General features: G+C 48.0%; 1 protein-coding gene across 2 annotated transcripts in view; it reads right to left on the bottom strand.

Moving 5' to 3' along the window:
• The window catches only part of LOC119433330 (diacylglycerol O-acyltransferase 1-like), an 89,621-nt gene that overhangs the window by 25,636 nt on the left and 46,567 nt on the right, over window positions 1-17,418 (bottom strand). Inside the window, exons 6-7 of one of the 2 annotated variants that reach the window (XM_049671528.1) lie at window positions 1,616-1,759; window positions 1,243-1,332 (exon numbers count right to left, since the gene is read on the bottom strand). In XM_049671528.1, coding sequence (XP_049527485.1) covers window positions 1,243-1,332; window positions 1,616-1,759 — 234 coding nt within the window. The remainder of the gene's footprint in view (window positions 1-1,242; window positions 1,333-1,615; window positions 1,760-17,418) is intronic. The other variant, XM_037700498.2, reaches the window with a different exon arrangement.

Below are 17,418 nucleotides of genomic sequence, written 5' to 3'. Positions count from 1 at the left end.
GTATCAGACACAACTCTATTTTAAGAGCCAGTTTGCCTCAAGCTTACGCGAATATTGCTTGAATAATAGCATGCACTTACGCGAATATTGCGGAAAGAATCAATGCATTGGGCAGTGCACGCATAAGCAAACCGTCGAAAGCACTAGCTCCAAAGGAGTTATAATTCTTGCGGAAGCGGCGAGTGTGTGCCCAGCTGGCAATGTTCAGCTAGTAATCTTTCATGTAGTGTTTTTGTGCGCATGTGCTGAGCTTCCTCACGTGTCAGTGTGTGCCACGGCGTAGGGGGGTATACAGTTCGGCCTGTGATCGAAATAAACATTGTTGTTGCTAGTAGTGCTGCGTGTGTGTCTCCCTTGCTCTTCTTCTGTCCCTGTGCAGCGCTACAACTAGTTCTGTCATGCAATACCAACAAGCCCACATTGCTGCTCTAGTAATTCAAACGTCATTTTCGTCTAACTTGATTATGCTATGCTGAACAACCAGTGTATTTCTTTTCGTGCATCATTATTTTTTTTCGGGAAGGATAAAGCATCTACACTTGTAGCTACTAACTTCGTAAGACCACGAAAATATTGTGGACATCGTAGCGTATTTAAATCACTGTCGGGCATTTACAGGCTCCTTGACAACTCGCGTAGATTGATTGTGTAGTGAGTAATTGTAGTATTCGTTTCTCACGTTGTACATATCAGTCTTCGCAGTTTTCAGCCAACTTGACTTCTCTTTTTTCTTAGAGGAGGAGGGGATGCAGTGAAAATGCTTCTGCGGGTAGTAGATACGAGCAACAAGGACTGCACATGCTGCCCTTGATGACACGCACCAACAGGAGATTAACTCAGTATTCATCACTTTGGGCGCTGGTTGAACTGCTTCTTTCTTTCTGGATTCTGTTGTTAGTTCACTCGCTCGTCAGATTTTATTATTGTTAGGGAGTATAATACATTATGTTGCCATTAAACATTATTCAATTTATTTTACTCATACATCGATACGCTGTAGATGCATACTGTGCGTAAAGCTGAAACACGTAACACATGCACACATCAAAACGAATACCGCTCCTGTTGTATATGGTGATAATGAAGGAGAGCGCAAGTCCCGACATGTTCGTAATGAATGCTCACATTTTGGCCTGTTGAAACAGTGTGCGCATTCATCTAATCTGTCCTCCTAAAAATGAGGTGAAGTCCCAGCCGCGGTGAAGACTCAGCCCCGGTGAAGTCTTAACCCTGACTTCTTACCTGCAGCGTAGAGGTTGTCGGGATAGACGACAAGCTTGGCAATATGACCGTTGGTAGCTGCACCGTTGACGTTCTGGCACACTGCACCTGCTAGGCGATTAATTTCTGGATTAGTTGAACACACCTACAGCATCTTATCCTCAAGTATACTACCGTTAACAATACGCAGGTTTAGAACGACCCTTGCGGGAAAGGATAAAGAAAGTACATATCATTGCGGAATATGCCTCCTGAAACTTAAATGCAAAACACGCTGAGTCACACTGCCTAAGTTATATGTTAATGAAATTAACTAAAACCTGCAGTTCCTCTCTCGCGACCTTGCAAGCAGATTGTAAATGAGGAAACGGCAAGCCCCAAAGTAACGGCTCACCGTCTTTTTCCACCAAGGAGACGTTCCCGTTCCCGGTTTTGGGCTCGGACGGGTCTTCCCACCGAAAAGAATAGTTCACCATGTGGTAAGACACCAGTTTCAGCCAGACGATTACCGTCAGCCAAATGCAGGCAATAGATGCCACTGCAAGAGATATGAAAATAAAGAATATGGATCAGCGCATGCAGTATTCTGGTTATTTATGTATAAGCAGTGTGCTCTAGTGTATACTCCAGCAGTGCTTAATGCAGCACAAGTTTTACCACCACCGTAAGCATGCTGTATTGTGTGCAAACCCTTTCCCAAAAGATCATGCATGTGGTATAACTCTGTAAATCATGTATTTATAACACTTGGGCTCCAGAGGAGCTGCTAGTCCTAAATCAAAATTCCCTCGAGTGCATGTGTAAACATGATGCGTACTTAGCCGGGAGGAGGAAGAGGAGGAACAAACTTTTATTTAAACCAGCAGTTTAGTTGGCTGAGATAAAATAAAAGATTCTATTCTGATGCTATCAGTGGTGCGAGCGGCGTTCCGGCCCTGTTATCAGCGGGATCGGCAGGCCACGAACGGTGGATGATAGAAAGCAACAGAATCGATCGAAATAAATCCTTGTGTAATGAGATTTAATTAAAGGAGATAATTAGTCTTGCAGCAGTCTAGCAGCAGCGACAGCCCGAGATCTCTTGCAATCACAGCATGGGTCATCGTCTTCTTTCTTCGAGCTGCTACCCAAAACACGAGGCGCGTCTGCTTCATTACATTGGCCCCGGGTGTGAAATGGAGCCATCCTGGCGACTCAGGGAGCAGACCAGATGAGGGGTCGTCATATGGCTTCAGGCGGCTAACATGCACCGTCTCGTGACCCCGACAACGAAGGTCGGACGATGGTGTGACGGGCTCAACGATGTAGTTCACAGGTGAGGAGGCGTCGATGATCCGGTACGGGCCGTGGTACCGCGTATGTAGTTTGGAAGAAAGGCCAGGAGTGTGAGGCGGTATCCATAGCCAAACAGCGGAAACGGCAGGGAAGGTGGGCGTGGCCTTGATCACTGTCACGTCTTCTCTTCTGATGCCCCTGATCCTCGCTGGTCAGCGAACGAGCAAGCTGGCGGCAATCTTCAGCATATCGGGCGACTTCTGAATTGTAGTGCACTCGGAGGCGTCAGGTCGGTAGGGCAGGATAGTATCCAGTGGACACGAACGCTCACGTCCGTACAGGGGAAAAAAGGGTGAAAACCGGTGGTCGTTTGCGTCGCGGTGTTATATGCGAACGTAACGAATGGGAGTACGGTGTCCCAATTGGTGTTGTTGGACGAGACGTACATCCTCAACATGTCGCCGAGTGTTCGGTTGAACCGCTGCGTGAGACCATTCGTTTGTGGGTGATACGCGGTCGACTTCCGGTGAATGGTCTTGCACTCGTGAAGGAGGGATTGCATTGCTTCTGACATGAAGACACGACCCCTATCGCTGAGTATTTCTCAAGGAGCACCGTGGCGAAGGACGAAGTTACGAGGAATGAACATCACAACGTCGCGCGCGTTCGCGGCGGGAAGGGCCAAGCAGGACACGGTAGCGGCTGTAGTGGGCCAGGAGAGCGCTGTGGAGGGGTCTTGCTTTGTTGGCAGGCGGTGCATGATCGCACATACTGCTGGACAAACTGATACATTCAATGCCAGTAATATTGTTGATGCAGCCTCGTGAAGGTTTTTAGGACGCCGTCGAGGGCGCTTTGAGGATCGGCATGGAAGTACGCGCAGATATCGGAACGCATGTGACGAGGGATAGCCAGAAGCCATTTCCTACAATCAGGCATATAGTTGCGGCGGTAGAAGGTGGTGTCTCGCACGGCAAAGTGGGCTGCTTGATGGCGTAGCGTCCGCGTTGAAGGAACGACCGATGGAGCGGCAGGGTAGTCGAGCAGCAGGGAAAGCGATGGGTCCTTGTGTTGCTCGGAGGGCATATCAATGGCAGTCAGTAGTGACGGGTCTGAGGTCGTAGAGGGAACTGAAAGAGAAGCCACATCAGGTGTCATCGGCGAGCGGGAGAGCGCGTCAGCGTCGGAATGCTTTCGACTGGAGCGGTATACGACAAGAATGTCATATTCCTGCTGGCGAAGCGCCCAACGGCCGAGGCGGCCCGACGGGTCTTTCAAGGAGGAGAGCCAACAAAGGGCGTGATGGTCAGTGATGATGCTGAAAGGACGACCGTAGAGGTAAGGACGAAACCTGACCAATTAATGCCCAAATTATGGCTAAGCATTACTTCTCTGTAACGGTGTAATTCAACTCAGCTTTCTGAAGGGTACGGCTCGCAAAAGCCACGACGTATTCTTCATTAGTGGCTTTCCGTTGGGCCAACACCGAACCAAGGTCGACACCACTGGCGTCGGTGTGAACCTCTGTTGGCGCAGTTGGGTAGAAATGGCGAAGAATCGGTGGTGACGTCAGCAACCCGCGTAACCTTTCAAAGGCTTCATCGCATGCTGATGACCACGCGGAAATGCCTTTGCTTGCGGTAAGCAGCTTCGTCAAGGGTGCGACGATAAAGGCGAAGTTCCAGACGAAGCGACGAAAATAAGAGCATAGGCCTATGAAACCTCGCAGAGACTTGTAGATGTGGGCTTTGGAAACTCGGCGACTGCACGAAGTTTGTCTTTCGAGACAACGTGACCCAAAACAGTTAAGTTTCGCGCAGCGAAACAGCAATTCTTGAGGTTGAGATGCAGGCCAGCTTGAGTGAGACAGGTCAGGATGTCATGCAGACGGACGAGATGCGTCGGAAAATCCTTTGAGAAAATAACTACGTCATCCAGGTAACATAAACAAGTATTCCACTTGTGTCCGCGAAGGATGGTATCAATCATGCGCTCGAAGGTAGCGGGAGCATTGCAGAGCCCGAAAGGTGTAACCTTAAACTCGTAAAGGCCATCGGGAGGGATGAAAGCTGTCTTTGGGCGGTCAGCCTCAGCCATGGGAACCTGCCAATAGCCAGAGCGGAGATCTAAAGACGAGAAGTATTCGGCACCTTGCATACAGTCAAGAGCATCGTCGAACCGAGGCAGAGGGTACACGTCTTTTCTCGTAATCCTGTTTAGGCGGCGATAATCGATACAAAACCGAATGGAGCCATCTTTTTTGCGCACTAGAACGACAGGTGATGACCAAGGGCTTTGAGAATGCTGAATGACTCCGCGCTGCAGCATGTCGTTCAGTTGTTCCGCGATAACTCGGCGCTCTTCTGCGGAAACGTGATACGCGCGCTGTCGCTAGGGGGTATGGGAACCGCGGTGTCGATAGTATGAGAGACACTTGTGCGACCCAAGGATGGTTGGTTGCAGTCGAACGAAGAAACGAACTCGTTCAGCAGACGAAGAAGCTGGGTGCGATGAGATGGTGGAAGGTCTGCGGCGATGGCGCTGTCGAAAACGGTTGCGATGTTGATGTTTGATCTTCTCGTCCTCCGTCATCTTTGGATTAACACGGCTGCAGAAAATTCTTTGAGAAAACAACTATGTGATCCAGGTAACATAAACAAGCTGGGAAAAGTCTCGCCCGGCTGCTGTGCTCGCTGGTGTAGACGCTGTTCATCGCGTAGCTTGCGGACAGCGGGGCGGCCAAACACTTGGCCGCCCCGCTGAATGCGAACCAACTCGAGATGTCAGATTCGTGATTCTTGAACCATAGGTTGGCGCCGTCAGCAAGGTAAAAGATGACGTTATTCAATTTTGTCTGGTCGTCCCACTTATTATTAGCGCTTACGCGTTCATAGCAGGACAGCCAGTCTTCGACGTCATGTTCGCCGGTCCCCGCTGAAGATGGCCGGGCCGCGCTGACGGAGAACGCCGGCGTAAGTGACAGGGGCAGCAGCCATGGGTTCAGTCGGTGCGTTGGTCGCGTCAGTAATGGTGTTGGTGGGCAACGTACGAGTGCGGAGCTCCAGGTTGACATGAGGGATCCCAGCAACCGTCACCAAATGTAATGAGATTTAATTAAAGGAGATAATTTATCTTGCAGCAGCCTAGCAGCAGAGAACAGCCCGAGCTCTCTTGTTAATGTTGTTGTTGCTGTTGTTGTTGACCTGAGTGGTTGTGGCGCATACCCACAGTGGGGGATTGGCCATGAATCGGGTGGTTATATTGGGTGTATAAAAACAAGGGTGTTAACGATTTCAACGCTGGAGCTTAGAAAGTAATATTTTGTGAGGGGGAAGAAAAAAAACTAATTATATGTAAAAAAGAAATAAATGAATAAAAGAAAACTATGGTGGGGAGGTGGATAATAAGTCTAGAATGGCAATCGATTAGATTCAATCACATAATTTTGGATTGCCACTCAAGCATTTCTGTGACTGAACCCAATAATAGAGGCTCCGAAAGATAGGATCACAGGCTCCGATAAATCTAGGTCAATACTGCGAAGCGGGATTTCCAGTATTCCTTTTATTATTGCAGGAAAACGCCTACAAGACAACAAGAAATGGTCTATTGTCTCCGCTTTGCCACAGAATGAGCATAATAGTGAGAGGACCAGACCAGATCTGTGTAAGTAGAAGTTTAACCTAGGTATACGGCAGCGCAACCTCGTGATGGCCACTTCAGTTTTCCGTGGTTGGCAAAAATCTCTGTACCAAGGGTAGAGAAGATGCCCGTAATCCATAGAGTTAGTTAGAGCAGAGCCTGGCACTGCCTGCATGATGAGACTACTGCGAAATCTAGCAGCAGTGACATGAACAGTCAAAGGACAATACGGAAAACTCGGTCGGGTTATCGATGCCTTAGCTAGAGAATCTGCAATTTCATTTATAATAAGTCCTTTATGGCCAAGAATCCAAATTAAACGCACACTTCTCAAGTAACCAGGTACCAATGAATGAAACGTCCTCAATACGTGAGAGTCACAAGAAGCACTGAGAAATGAGCACAATGATAATGAATCAGTGACTATCATGGCTGGCGTAATTGATGGACTTATTTGCGTAGAGCCAGTACCACCGCCATGAATTCGGCTAAACAGATGGGTATAAAATCGGGCAGCCGAAGAGAAAATGTCCAATCAACAATAGGGGAAAATATACCAACACCTGACTATTCTTCACATTGCGAAGCATCTGTTGCAATAACGATGTTTGTTTGTAGGCTCTGCAGATGAACTTGTAATAGGCCGTCTAGAATACTATGTGGAAGTAATTTTTAATTATTAGGAAATATGTCATCGAATTGAATATCAGTGGTAACAGATCTGTCGGGAATCGGAAGTACATCGCATATGCGCACGTCCAAAGGGTCAAGTAAATGTTGCGTGACGATAATTTGCGGAGTATGTGATCGCGGCCAGTTTACACCAAAAAACAACTCAGGCTGGGAAATGAATATTGTTTGAGAACGTCGCAGCGGTGATTCATAAATTCTCAAGAACGTCTGCACTGTCAAAAGATGGCACCTGCACGAAAGAGGAGGAACAATCACAGCACGGGTCGTCATCTTCTTTCTTCGAGCTGCTACCCAAAAAAAACGAGGCGCGTCTGCTTCATTACACTTGCAATATACCGGCCATTAATTCACCCTGCCGACCATTCATGATGTCGAACGATCAGGTAGTTTCCTCATTCGCTGGCGAAATGCCTACGCTATCACGTCTCCCAGCAGCAGCTTTACGCATACCTATTTACATGCAGAAATGCCTGATTATATACATACAGAAATGCCTATTTTCGCACACATTGGCAGAACATTGTTGTTTGTATTGCCAATATTTATGGTGCAAAATGCAAGTAGAAGTAAGAACAGATAGACAGAAAGAACGGCATATTGCTTTTTTTGTTTTTCTTTCGGTAGTTGTGTACTACCGCTACGATGTGTATGTGCACTTTCAGTCTTTCAAGCCTCTTAAGCTTATCTGAATTAAAGGCAAGTTTTATGAAATCGGGCAGATGGCCGATACCCCTATAGCTTCCGCGGTGACCACATGTGGGCCGTGCTTTGTAACGTTGTATTCATTTCCCAATTCTCGTTTTCTTATCATGCGTCTCACTGAGTGGTCGCTCGCAGCGAGTACGGTGGCGTCCGAGTCACTGACGAAGGGCGATAACAATGGAAAATGAATAAATTAATAAAACATTTATTCGGAGAAGGGTGGTTCTATGGCTTGGATAGCGTATATGGATTGTTGGGCAGGGTTATGGAGGATGTTGCACTAAAGGTGCTGGGACCCAGTCAGGTCAGTCCGATGAGGTCGGTCTCTGTGGTAAATTCCAATAATTCCATATTGGTTCTCTTCCGAACTGAAGTATGATGGGCGTCTTATGTTCTGGTTTGTATGGGGCCGAATATTTGTCTTCTCATAAGATTATGTCATTCTCGTGGGTGAAAGGAACGCTTCAATAGTGTTCGGCGTGTGTTGCAGGATTTCTTATAGCCGACTTAATTATTGTGAGATCATGCGAAGTTCATATGGTGGTATTGTAGGCGTAGGTTGTGACTACAGGCTTTCGATCTGTTCTAGCTGCCATGTAAGGTTGGCTAGCACCATGTTGAGTAAAAGCGGTGATACCACCGATCCCTGTGGAACTGTTGTCTGGTTCTTAAACAATTTTCATTCACCGTATTCATCACAGTGGGGACGCAAGTGTATTTCAAGTGTCCGATTGGACACGAAGCCCTTGATCAAATTAATTGCTTTGGTACCAATCCAGCAACTCTCCGCTGCTAGTAGGATGATTTCATGTTTGGCCGAGTCGAAGGCTTTGCAAAGATCTACCGCGACGAGTATGTCGGCGTTATGCCTGCATCCTCTTCTGGTTGTGTTGATTGCCTGTTGAAGTACGTAGAGACTGTCCTTCGTTCCAAGACCTGATCGGAAGCCGGTTTGAAATGAATGGAAGAAAGCTTTACTCTCGAGGTGGTGCGAGATTTGTGTCGCTACCATCCTTTCCATAAGTTTACAGAGTGTGGCCGTCAGAGAGACAGGTCCCACGTAGGTAAAGGATGTCACCTTTTTGCCTGGCTTAGAGGATAAGTACGATTCTTCAGTGATTCCACTGACATGCTATCGTTCCTGTTTTCCACTGCGCGTTTATGTCGTTGAGCTCTTCCTTGGCCTTTGTGTTGAGGTTCTTCATGGCTGTCCAGGTGATACCATCTGGTCTAGGTGCACTTTTTGTACGGGCGTTGCTCAGTGCCATTTCGAATTCAATCCTTGAGAAGGAACTGTGATTGCTTATCATATATTTTAGGGTCTGGTGGTTGTCTAGGTTGTGGGAAGAAATTATTAGCTGCTCCAGTTCCAAGGAGAAGGTGTGCAAAAGCACCAAAGTTCTTCATTTTCCAGACACACTTTTGAATGTGCGTCAAAGGCTACTACAGCCCTGTTCTTTCATTGATCGAGTTGCAATGGTCTAACCAATGCTCATGGAGAGCTACCTTGCGTACTACCTAGCGGCAGCAGTACGGGGCCTGACTTTGATAAGGTCTGGGTGCTGTCGGATACCGTGCAGGTATTTTATATGGGCTTCTACTCTGGCATTCTGTAGGCAGTGTTGCCAGGTCCGACGAGGCAGCGTAGCCAAAAGCTAGAGAAGTTGTAGCCCAAATGTAGCCAAACAGAAAAAAAGTGCAAAATATTTCGTAGCCAAATATAGCCATTGTTATTTGCAATTTTATTTGTGCATACATTTCCACATTCGAACACGGCAATCCTTTTTTGCACAACCCGTCGTAACAAAATGTCCGTGCCGCCGTGACGGTCGGCTCTTTACATCAGCAACAGCGACATCATGCATGCACAGATCACTGTTTGGTTGGCCCCGCTATCTCTTAAGTTCCAGTGAATCGCTGCAGAGGGCGAAATCAGTGTCTTTATTTTATGACAGATAGTACTAAGTTATTATTTTTACTTATTTACAGTAATATTAACTACGAACTCTGCTTTTTAGCTGTCGTGAACACAAAATAATGTTAAGCGTCATCGATCTCTCACGTTATCTCTGCCTACGGCGTGGAAGTTCAACTGTCCAGCGATCTGCGACGGCAACGTGCTCATGGCTTCTTTTTTGATTAGCTAAAACAAGTCTTTCGCGCTATGATATCTCGCGTTATTTGTCTCATCATCGTATTTTGTTTTCTCATTTTTTTGTTTTGTTTGTCAATTAGCTTGGCCCGGATTAGCTGGGACACACACTACTTATATAGTGTCAATTTACATCAACCTGGCTGCCACCTTAGGTCTCTAGAACGCCAAGAACATGCGTTAAGAAAAGGGACAGGCAACAGATGCCACTCACTGTCTGAATCGGTGTAAACGGAGCTTTAAAAGATTACTGCGCAAACCGCACATTAGTGTAAGAAGCGCGCAGTCGTTTTCGGAGACGAGCACGTCCCGAACTAACTCGCTCGAAATGGTAAAAGCCGCGCCGGTGTACAAAGAGCAATGGTAAACAACAAATTGATAACAGTGGTAATGCTGTGAAAACTGGTTACTGTAAAAAAAAAAAACCATGTTGATGGCTAATAAAGTTTTAGAATAGGGGCCCCTAAAGTTTGAGGCCCCCAAGAGCTTTGCCGGTGTTAGCGTTGGGGCATGCAGGAATGAAGAGTTTTGGAATAAGCGTTTTGCGTTTGCGGATAGCGTGTTGCGTTTGCAGCGTCACTACGGCGTCAAAAAAAATGTTATAAATATTAAAATAAAATATACAATTTTATGATAAGTAAAGTAATTTAGAATTTCGTGTCTTCGCCTTTAATTACAATTTAGATCTTCTATTAGCAGCATGCAACTTGTTGCGCGTAGTTTTGAGTAACCAACTTAACGCACCTTCACCCAGCCAATTGAATCCGTGATAGGATTACGAGCCATGAAATCGACAATTGAATTCGGAATCAGCGGCGTATAATGAATCAATCTTCATGACACATGTTAGTTGAGAGAAAGCGATAACCGCAATCACTTCTAGCTTACGAACTTCACACATTACCACGAATCGAGCCCAGTTTTGTGCTAAATTAGAGCCGTCGCTTCAATGGGCGCCGCCATGTTTGTTGACGAAAGCTTTTGGGGCTCCCGCTAACTCGATAAAATAGTGTGCCCGACGCAAACCTGCAACACAGTTTCCACCTTGCGCATGCGCAGTGGCTTCGAGGCTATTTCTTTGGGGCCCCAATACGTCTGAGGCCCCTATTCTAAAGCTCTAATAATTGGTGGGGTTTTACGTGCCAAAACCACGATATGATTGGGAGGTATGACGCAGTGGGGGACTCCGGATTATTTTTGGCCTCCTCAGGTTCTAAGTACACGGGTGTTCCTGCATTTTGCCTTGATCGAAATGGGGCCACCGTGGCCGGGAATCAAACCCGCGTCCTCAAGCCAGCAGCACGACACCTCAGAAGTTAAGCGAACACGCTGGGTGAAGTTCATGTGACGTGGTGCACTGATGTCATCGGGGCAAACATGTTTCGATATTAGCAGAATGAGTATCTGCATCCATGACGTTACGAGCAAACCATTTAGAAGTAAAAGCACCAGAACCCACCTTTGTCTCGGGGTCTTGCTCCCATCCTTTTTTATACGTTCTCGCGTACTTGGCCCACTTCCCAATGTTTGGATTCTCCTCTCTTAGGTGGGTCCGATCTTACGTCCAACCTATCGAAATGAATCTCGAATCTAAGCACCAAGATAAATTCCTCTAGCGGGAAAAGGAAAATGGCAGTAAAGCTTCGCGCCAGAAACGTGGAGTAGGTCGAAAGCTGTGCCCGGCGCGATACTTCATCCGGAAGACATAGCCATGCATCACACTGGAGCGTGTCATCCACCCGTGGTTCCTTTCTTTCATGTCGGCGCCACGATCACCGGACGGTCCCGACTCTATGTTACTGCTCTCCCTTCCTGAACATAGCCATGTTAGTACAGTATACTGTGAAAAACCCACTACTCCCAGGTTCATCCCGATGCCTGGGGATCGGGTGCCGAACGGTCAAGCAGGGTGTAAGTTTAAGTGCATCAAATATCCAAGCCACCGGCTCGGACAACGGCACAGAGAGGGAAGAAAAGGCGGGGGGGGGGGGGGGGGGGGGGGGTCAGCCACGCGGCCGGCTCAACCAGCTATAACACAGCCTTCGAGATTTGCTTCTACCCGATCAGAGCCACCTCTGGAGCGTGGATTAGGGTGCCACTTATAGCCCAAACACAGCCAAGTCGCAGATTTTCAGTAGCCCAAATAGCCAATTCGTCCAAGTCGACGCCAAAACATTTTTCCCGTAGCCCAATTTGGCTATATATAGCCAAACCTGGCAACACTGTCTGTAGGTTAAGATGGTGTTGATCTTATGTTGGGATGTCTTCCTTAACATTCAGTTGCCTGGTGGTCATCCTCAAGGCCCTCTTGAGCATTTCTTCGAGAGTTAGCTGTGTGAGATGGTCTTGTACGAATTCTCTATATTTGGTTCCGATCAACGACTCTCACCATTTTTTTCTTCCTTCCATGCCTCGTGTGAAGCCTTATGCAGATGTTATAGTGGTCACTGCCCATGGGACCAATGTTGTAACGCCTTTTCGCTACTAGGTTGTTGCTGCACCATCTGAGGTGAGGAATCGATTCACTCTGATTGCTACGAAGCATATGCTTTATTGTTGCGTAGTCCAGGTCATTTACAAGAATGAGCTTGCCGTGCTCTTCTGTGGCTTCCAGAAGGAATGCCCCTCTAGGTGTTCGAGTTTTGTAGCCCTACTGCCTGAGATGTGCATTGAAATTTTCGTATATGATGAGGGTGCATTTAGGGTAAGCTTGCTGTATTTTTTTAATCTACTCAAGATTTCCCCTGTTGTGTGTGCCTGTTTCAGGGCGAAGGTACGCTGATACTACGCTGATGTTCTGCTCTCCGATTTGGCATCAGACTGCGACGATTTCCTGGTGTGAATTGTAGAAACATTGGGTGCCTAGCTGCACATAGGGAATAACCTTGCGGACAAAGATTGCAGCTAGAACTTGAACATGGTGCGCTAACGATGACGCTTGGTGGTTCCGAGGTGCTTGTTGGATACTTAGGGAAGGCATATTTTGTAATCTCTGATGCTTGGTGTGATGCTTCCCGTCTAGTAGACCAGTGCGTTCAAAAAGAAGAGTCAGTTCAAGCGTACTGGCGTTCAGGCTTCTGCATTTCTACTGTAGAATGTGCGGCGTGTCTTGATGAGGCGGATTTCGGCTAGCCGTGGTGTTTTTTTTTTTTTATTCACAAATTCTCCAGTTTGCTCCAGTACATCTATTTCCGCTTTATCACTTAAAACGGGTGGAGTGTTCCGAGTAAAGTTGTAGGGTGATTGTCGCCGGAGTCTTGAAGAGAGAGAAATCTTGTTCTCCACACCCTCTAACCGGCCCCGCATGTCCACCAGCCCGCCTGTAACAGAAGTAAGACCCACTTGGAGGTCAGTGACCTGTGTTGTAATTCTTCTTTCAAAGCTTTTCAGTCGCTCGATCAGCATCTGTTGCAATGCATGTTGGGAACGTTCCAGTGTGTTGTTATTGCTTGAACCTACCATAAAGTTATTTGCTGGCAACGTCGGTCGATTGCCTTGGTCCTGTGACTGGGCCAAATTGCAGTTGTGTTCTGTTTCTGACTGCCTCTGTTCTTCTTTCGTGGCCTTTTGCTGTTCTGCGTCTGCAACCATCTTTCTCTTTTCTTCTTCCATTCGTATGAGTTTTCTTTCTGCCTCCTAAAGTTGGCGGTGCACAAGTTTTTCAACGCTTCGTAGCTCCTCTGATGAAGTTTCAATATCTTGGAGCGTTTGACGATGTTCCTCGTGGATGCATTGTTTAAGCGCCGTGGCGTAACTGTTCTTGTGGAAAACCATCTGCTCAATCGCTGTTGAAGAGGCGGTTGTTTACGTATAGAACTCGATGCTCGAGTTAGGACCAACCCCCTTGCCTTCACGTATTTTTGAAGGGGACCTTGACGTGGCACGCGAGCTACTACTGCGTCTTCGTTGTGATTGTTCCCCCGAGTTCGCACCTGTGCGCCTTATGCGGCTGCGAGCGTCGGATCGTTGTCATGTGGCCTTGCGTTGGCGCGCTCATAGCAATGCGTTTTTTTTTTTTTTTTTCCTGTGGCGGGACAGTTTGGATCGGGCGTTATGTGCTCATCTTCGTTGCATAACAAGCAATTCATTCCATGGTCTGGGCATGCAGTTCGGTCTTCAGGATGTGGTCCGCTGCACTCTGGGCAAACCGCTTGGTGGAGGGGGGGGGGGGGGGGGGGGGGGGGGAGTATTCTGCATGTGTTCCGTCTCGAGTCAGGACCTGTTCGAGTTAGGTCTCGGTCGGGCAGTTGTAATTAATCACCTTTCTAGGGATATATGGTGCCTATATTGTGATGAGGGAGGTGTACGATTTCGTGAGCATGCGCCTGGTTATTATAGTGCCATGCTGTGAGCAGGTATTCTCCTTCAGATCGCTCTCAGAGATTTGTGGTTGGACCGAGTGAATCACAAATCTAACAGTGTGTTTTGGCGAAACTGGGTAACAAATGACGTCCGTCTTATTCCAGTTGCTTTCTTCCATTGCCTTGAGGTTCGTCAAGATGTTCCGTGCTTTTGTTTCGTCCTTAATGGTGACTGTAATGCAGTTTTCTGCCATTGTCGGCTCTGCGCACCCTAAATTTTCCCAGCTGCGGGTCCGCTGCCATGCTTTTGAGGATCCCTGCAAAGGTAATCTCAGGAAAGCTTGAGACATTTATTTTGCCGGCTGGTTGAATGATGATCGTATGGTAGAGGTGCTTCCTGAGCATCCTGAAGTTTTCCGATTTTCTTTGTAGTATATATATAAATTATATATATATATATATATATATATATATATATATATATATATATATATATTGTGACGTATCGGTTGGGACGACGTTTATTAAGCCCGGGAGCTCGTCAGCGAACCAGGGCAGCACATAGGCGATGATGATGATCACACATACAGGAGGATAGGTGAAAGGGTGAGCATGATGATGAGAACATACAGATGAGGAAGGTGTGCGTAATAAACGCCCGCACTAATCCCCCCCCCCCCCTCCATCCACGTGAAAGCGGCCATCCTGGCCAGCCGTCAAGGTGTCGAGGCACGCCGCGTGAAGGGCTTCATGTGGGAGACGTGGACAACCTCGGTATTGCGGCAACGGTGGTCTGTGGGGAAGTCAAGAGGAGTTACGCGATAGTTGACAGGCGAAGTCTGTCCAAGGACTATGTACGGCCCGATGAACCGTGGCTGGAGTTTTTCACACAAACCAGGGGTGCGAACAGGAGTCAGGAGCAGGACCTCATCACCAGGTCGAAAAGATACAACGCGATGGCATTCGCTGTAAATATTTTTCCGGTCTTGTTGTCTGGCCTCTGTGTTCAGGCGAGCACGCTGACGACAGTGGTCGAGTCGGGAAACGTATTCTTCGCACGATGATAGAGATGAATTAGCCTTCGAGTCCAGAATGAAAGTAGGGGAGCGCCCATAAACGAGGTAAAATTGCGAGTAGCCAGTTGTGCGCTGCACGGCCGTGTTAAAGGCGAAAGTTACGAATGGTAAAAGGACATCCCAGTTTTTGTGGTCTGGTTGAATATAAGCGGCGATCATGTCGGCAAGTGTGTGATGAAACCACTCGGTCAGGCCGTTAGTTTAGTCTGGGGATGATAGCTAGAAGCTGTCTTGTGGGCAGTGCCGGATGCTCGAAGAACTTCGTTTAGCAGTTGTGAAAGGAACGCCTTTCCATGGTCACTGAGCAGTACACGAGGAGCACCATGGCGTAGAATATTGTCTTCAAGAACGAAGTGAGCAACTTCCGAAGCAGAGCCAGTAAGCACAGAAGCTGTCTCAGCGTAGCTAGAGTGTACTAGAACTCTAGCGTAGCGCGTCAGATGGTCGACGGCAGTCACTATCCATCGATTGGCAGCAGTAGTTACCAGAAGGGACCCGTAAAGGTCGATCCCAACAACCTCGAACGGGGCTGCGGGGCACGGAATCGGCTGTAATTGGCCGACAGGAGCAGATGTTGGGAGTTTGCGATGCTGGCAGGGAGAGCAGGAACAGGCGTATCTGGCGACGCTAGCAGAAAGGCCAGGCCAATAGAAACGACTTCGACTGCGGTCATAGGTTTTATGGAACCCAAGGTGGCCAGCTGTCAAATCATCGTGAAAGGCGTTGTGGACACGAAGTCGAAGAGAGCGTGGTAGAACTGGCACCCGGCGTTGCCCGTCAGGATGGTAAATACGGCGATGCAGCACGCCATCGTCCAGCTTAAATAAAGTGCGCGAGTTGGCGACGGAGGCGCGCGTTAGGTGGACGAGAAGCCCCAGAGAGGTGATCTATGAAGCGTTGACAGTACGGCTCAGCCAGCTGACGAGAGGCGAGTGGCTTATCATCGTCGAAACGCACTTCGTACATTGAGGCCAGGGAGGAAACCGTAGCAGTGTCGGTCGAACTGGTGACGTGCGAAGCGATTGCAGAGGCGTCGAGCGGGGCCGTAGGAAGCGGGCAGCGAGAAAGAGCGTCGGCGTCTTGGTGTTTCTCACCAGACTTATAAATTATTTCGAAATCATACTCTTGGAGGCGTAAAATCCTGCGACCCAGGCGTCCAGACAAGTTCTTGAGCGTGGAAAGCCAGCATAAGGCGTGGTGGTCCGTAACGATGGTGAAATGACGGCCGTGGAGATAAGGGCGAAACTTCTTTACCGACCAAACAACAGCCAGGCACTCTTGTTCAGTGATCGTATAGTTCTTTTCGGAAGCGCTGAGTACACGGCTGGCGTATGCAACGACTCTCTCTCGCGAAGAGTTGTCGCGTTGCCGAAGAACAGCACCTATACCGCGGCCGCTATCGTCTGTGTGTAGGAGAGTCGGTGCGGCCTCATCAAAATCTCAAAGCACAGGTGCAGACGTTAGGGCGTCCTTCAAGCGTGCAAACGCCAATTCGCATTCCTGGGACCACAGAAAGGGTACACCGAAAGCTAGTAGCTTGTGTAATGAAGCTGCGATGGAGGCAAAGTTCTGGATAAAGCGACGGAAATAAGAGGCGAGGCCAAGGAAACTGCGCAAGTCTTTGGGTCTGTCAGGACGAATAAAGCGAAGGACTGCAGCAGTCTTGTCAGGGTCCGGCTGAATGTCATCCCTGCTCACGACATGACCCAGGATCTTAACGGCTTTGCTGGCGAAATGGCATTTCTTGGTGTTCAGCTGAAGACCAGCGCGGGCGAGGCACGTCAGAACTTCATCCAAGCGTGGCAGATGCTGAGGAAATGTGGATGAAAAAATGACAATGTCGTCCAGATAACGAAGGCAGGTCTTCTATTTCAGGCCGCGCAGCACGGTGTCAATCATGCGCTCAAAAGTCACAGGCGCGTAGCAGAGCCCGAAACTCTTGCCTGAAACTGTTCGCCATTGTGGTGTCCCGTACTGCGTGTCGCAATCTGGTTCACGATCACTGATCGACCAGGACACTTGCCATTCTTGTTTTCTTCATCTTTAACAGAAAACGTCTTCCTTTAGCGAAACAGACGGAACGAGCGCAGGTCCCAACGCTCGTCCCGTCTATTGTGTCTATTACTTCGTGTGCATATCTTCAAGGTTACGCTGAAAATATTAATACAAGATCTAGCAGCCAACTATCCCTTTTCACCGCCTTAAGATCTATGTAGGAAAACCAACCTTCAAGTTTAAGCGCGGCAGAATTTTCTAACAAAGAAGCAGCAGTCAAAGTTCTATTTAAACCTCATGTGCATCTACCATGAATTTGCTAAATTGCGCTGTCGCTGTTTCTTTATTCCACTGCTTGGTG

The sequence above is a fragment of the Dermacentor silvarum genome, chromosome 1 (assembly GCF_013339745.2).
Source record: "Dermacentor silvarum isolate Dsil-2018 chromosome 1, BIME_Dsil_1.4, whole genome shotgun sequence".
Classification (NCBI taxonomy): domain Eukaryota; kingdom Metazoa; phylum Arthropoda; class Arachnida; order Ixodida; family Ixodidae; genus Dermacentor; species Dermacentor silvarum.
The sequence above is the reverse complement of the archived record's forward strand: the minus strand, read 5'-3'. Positions and strand labels throughout refer to the sequence as shown.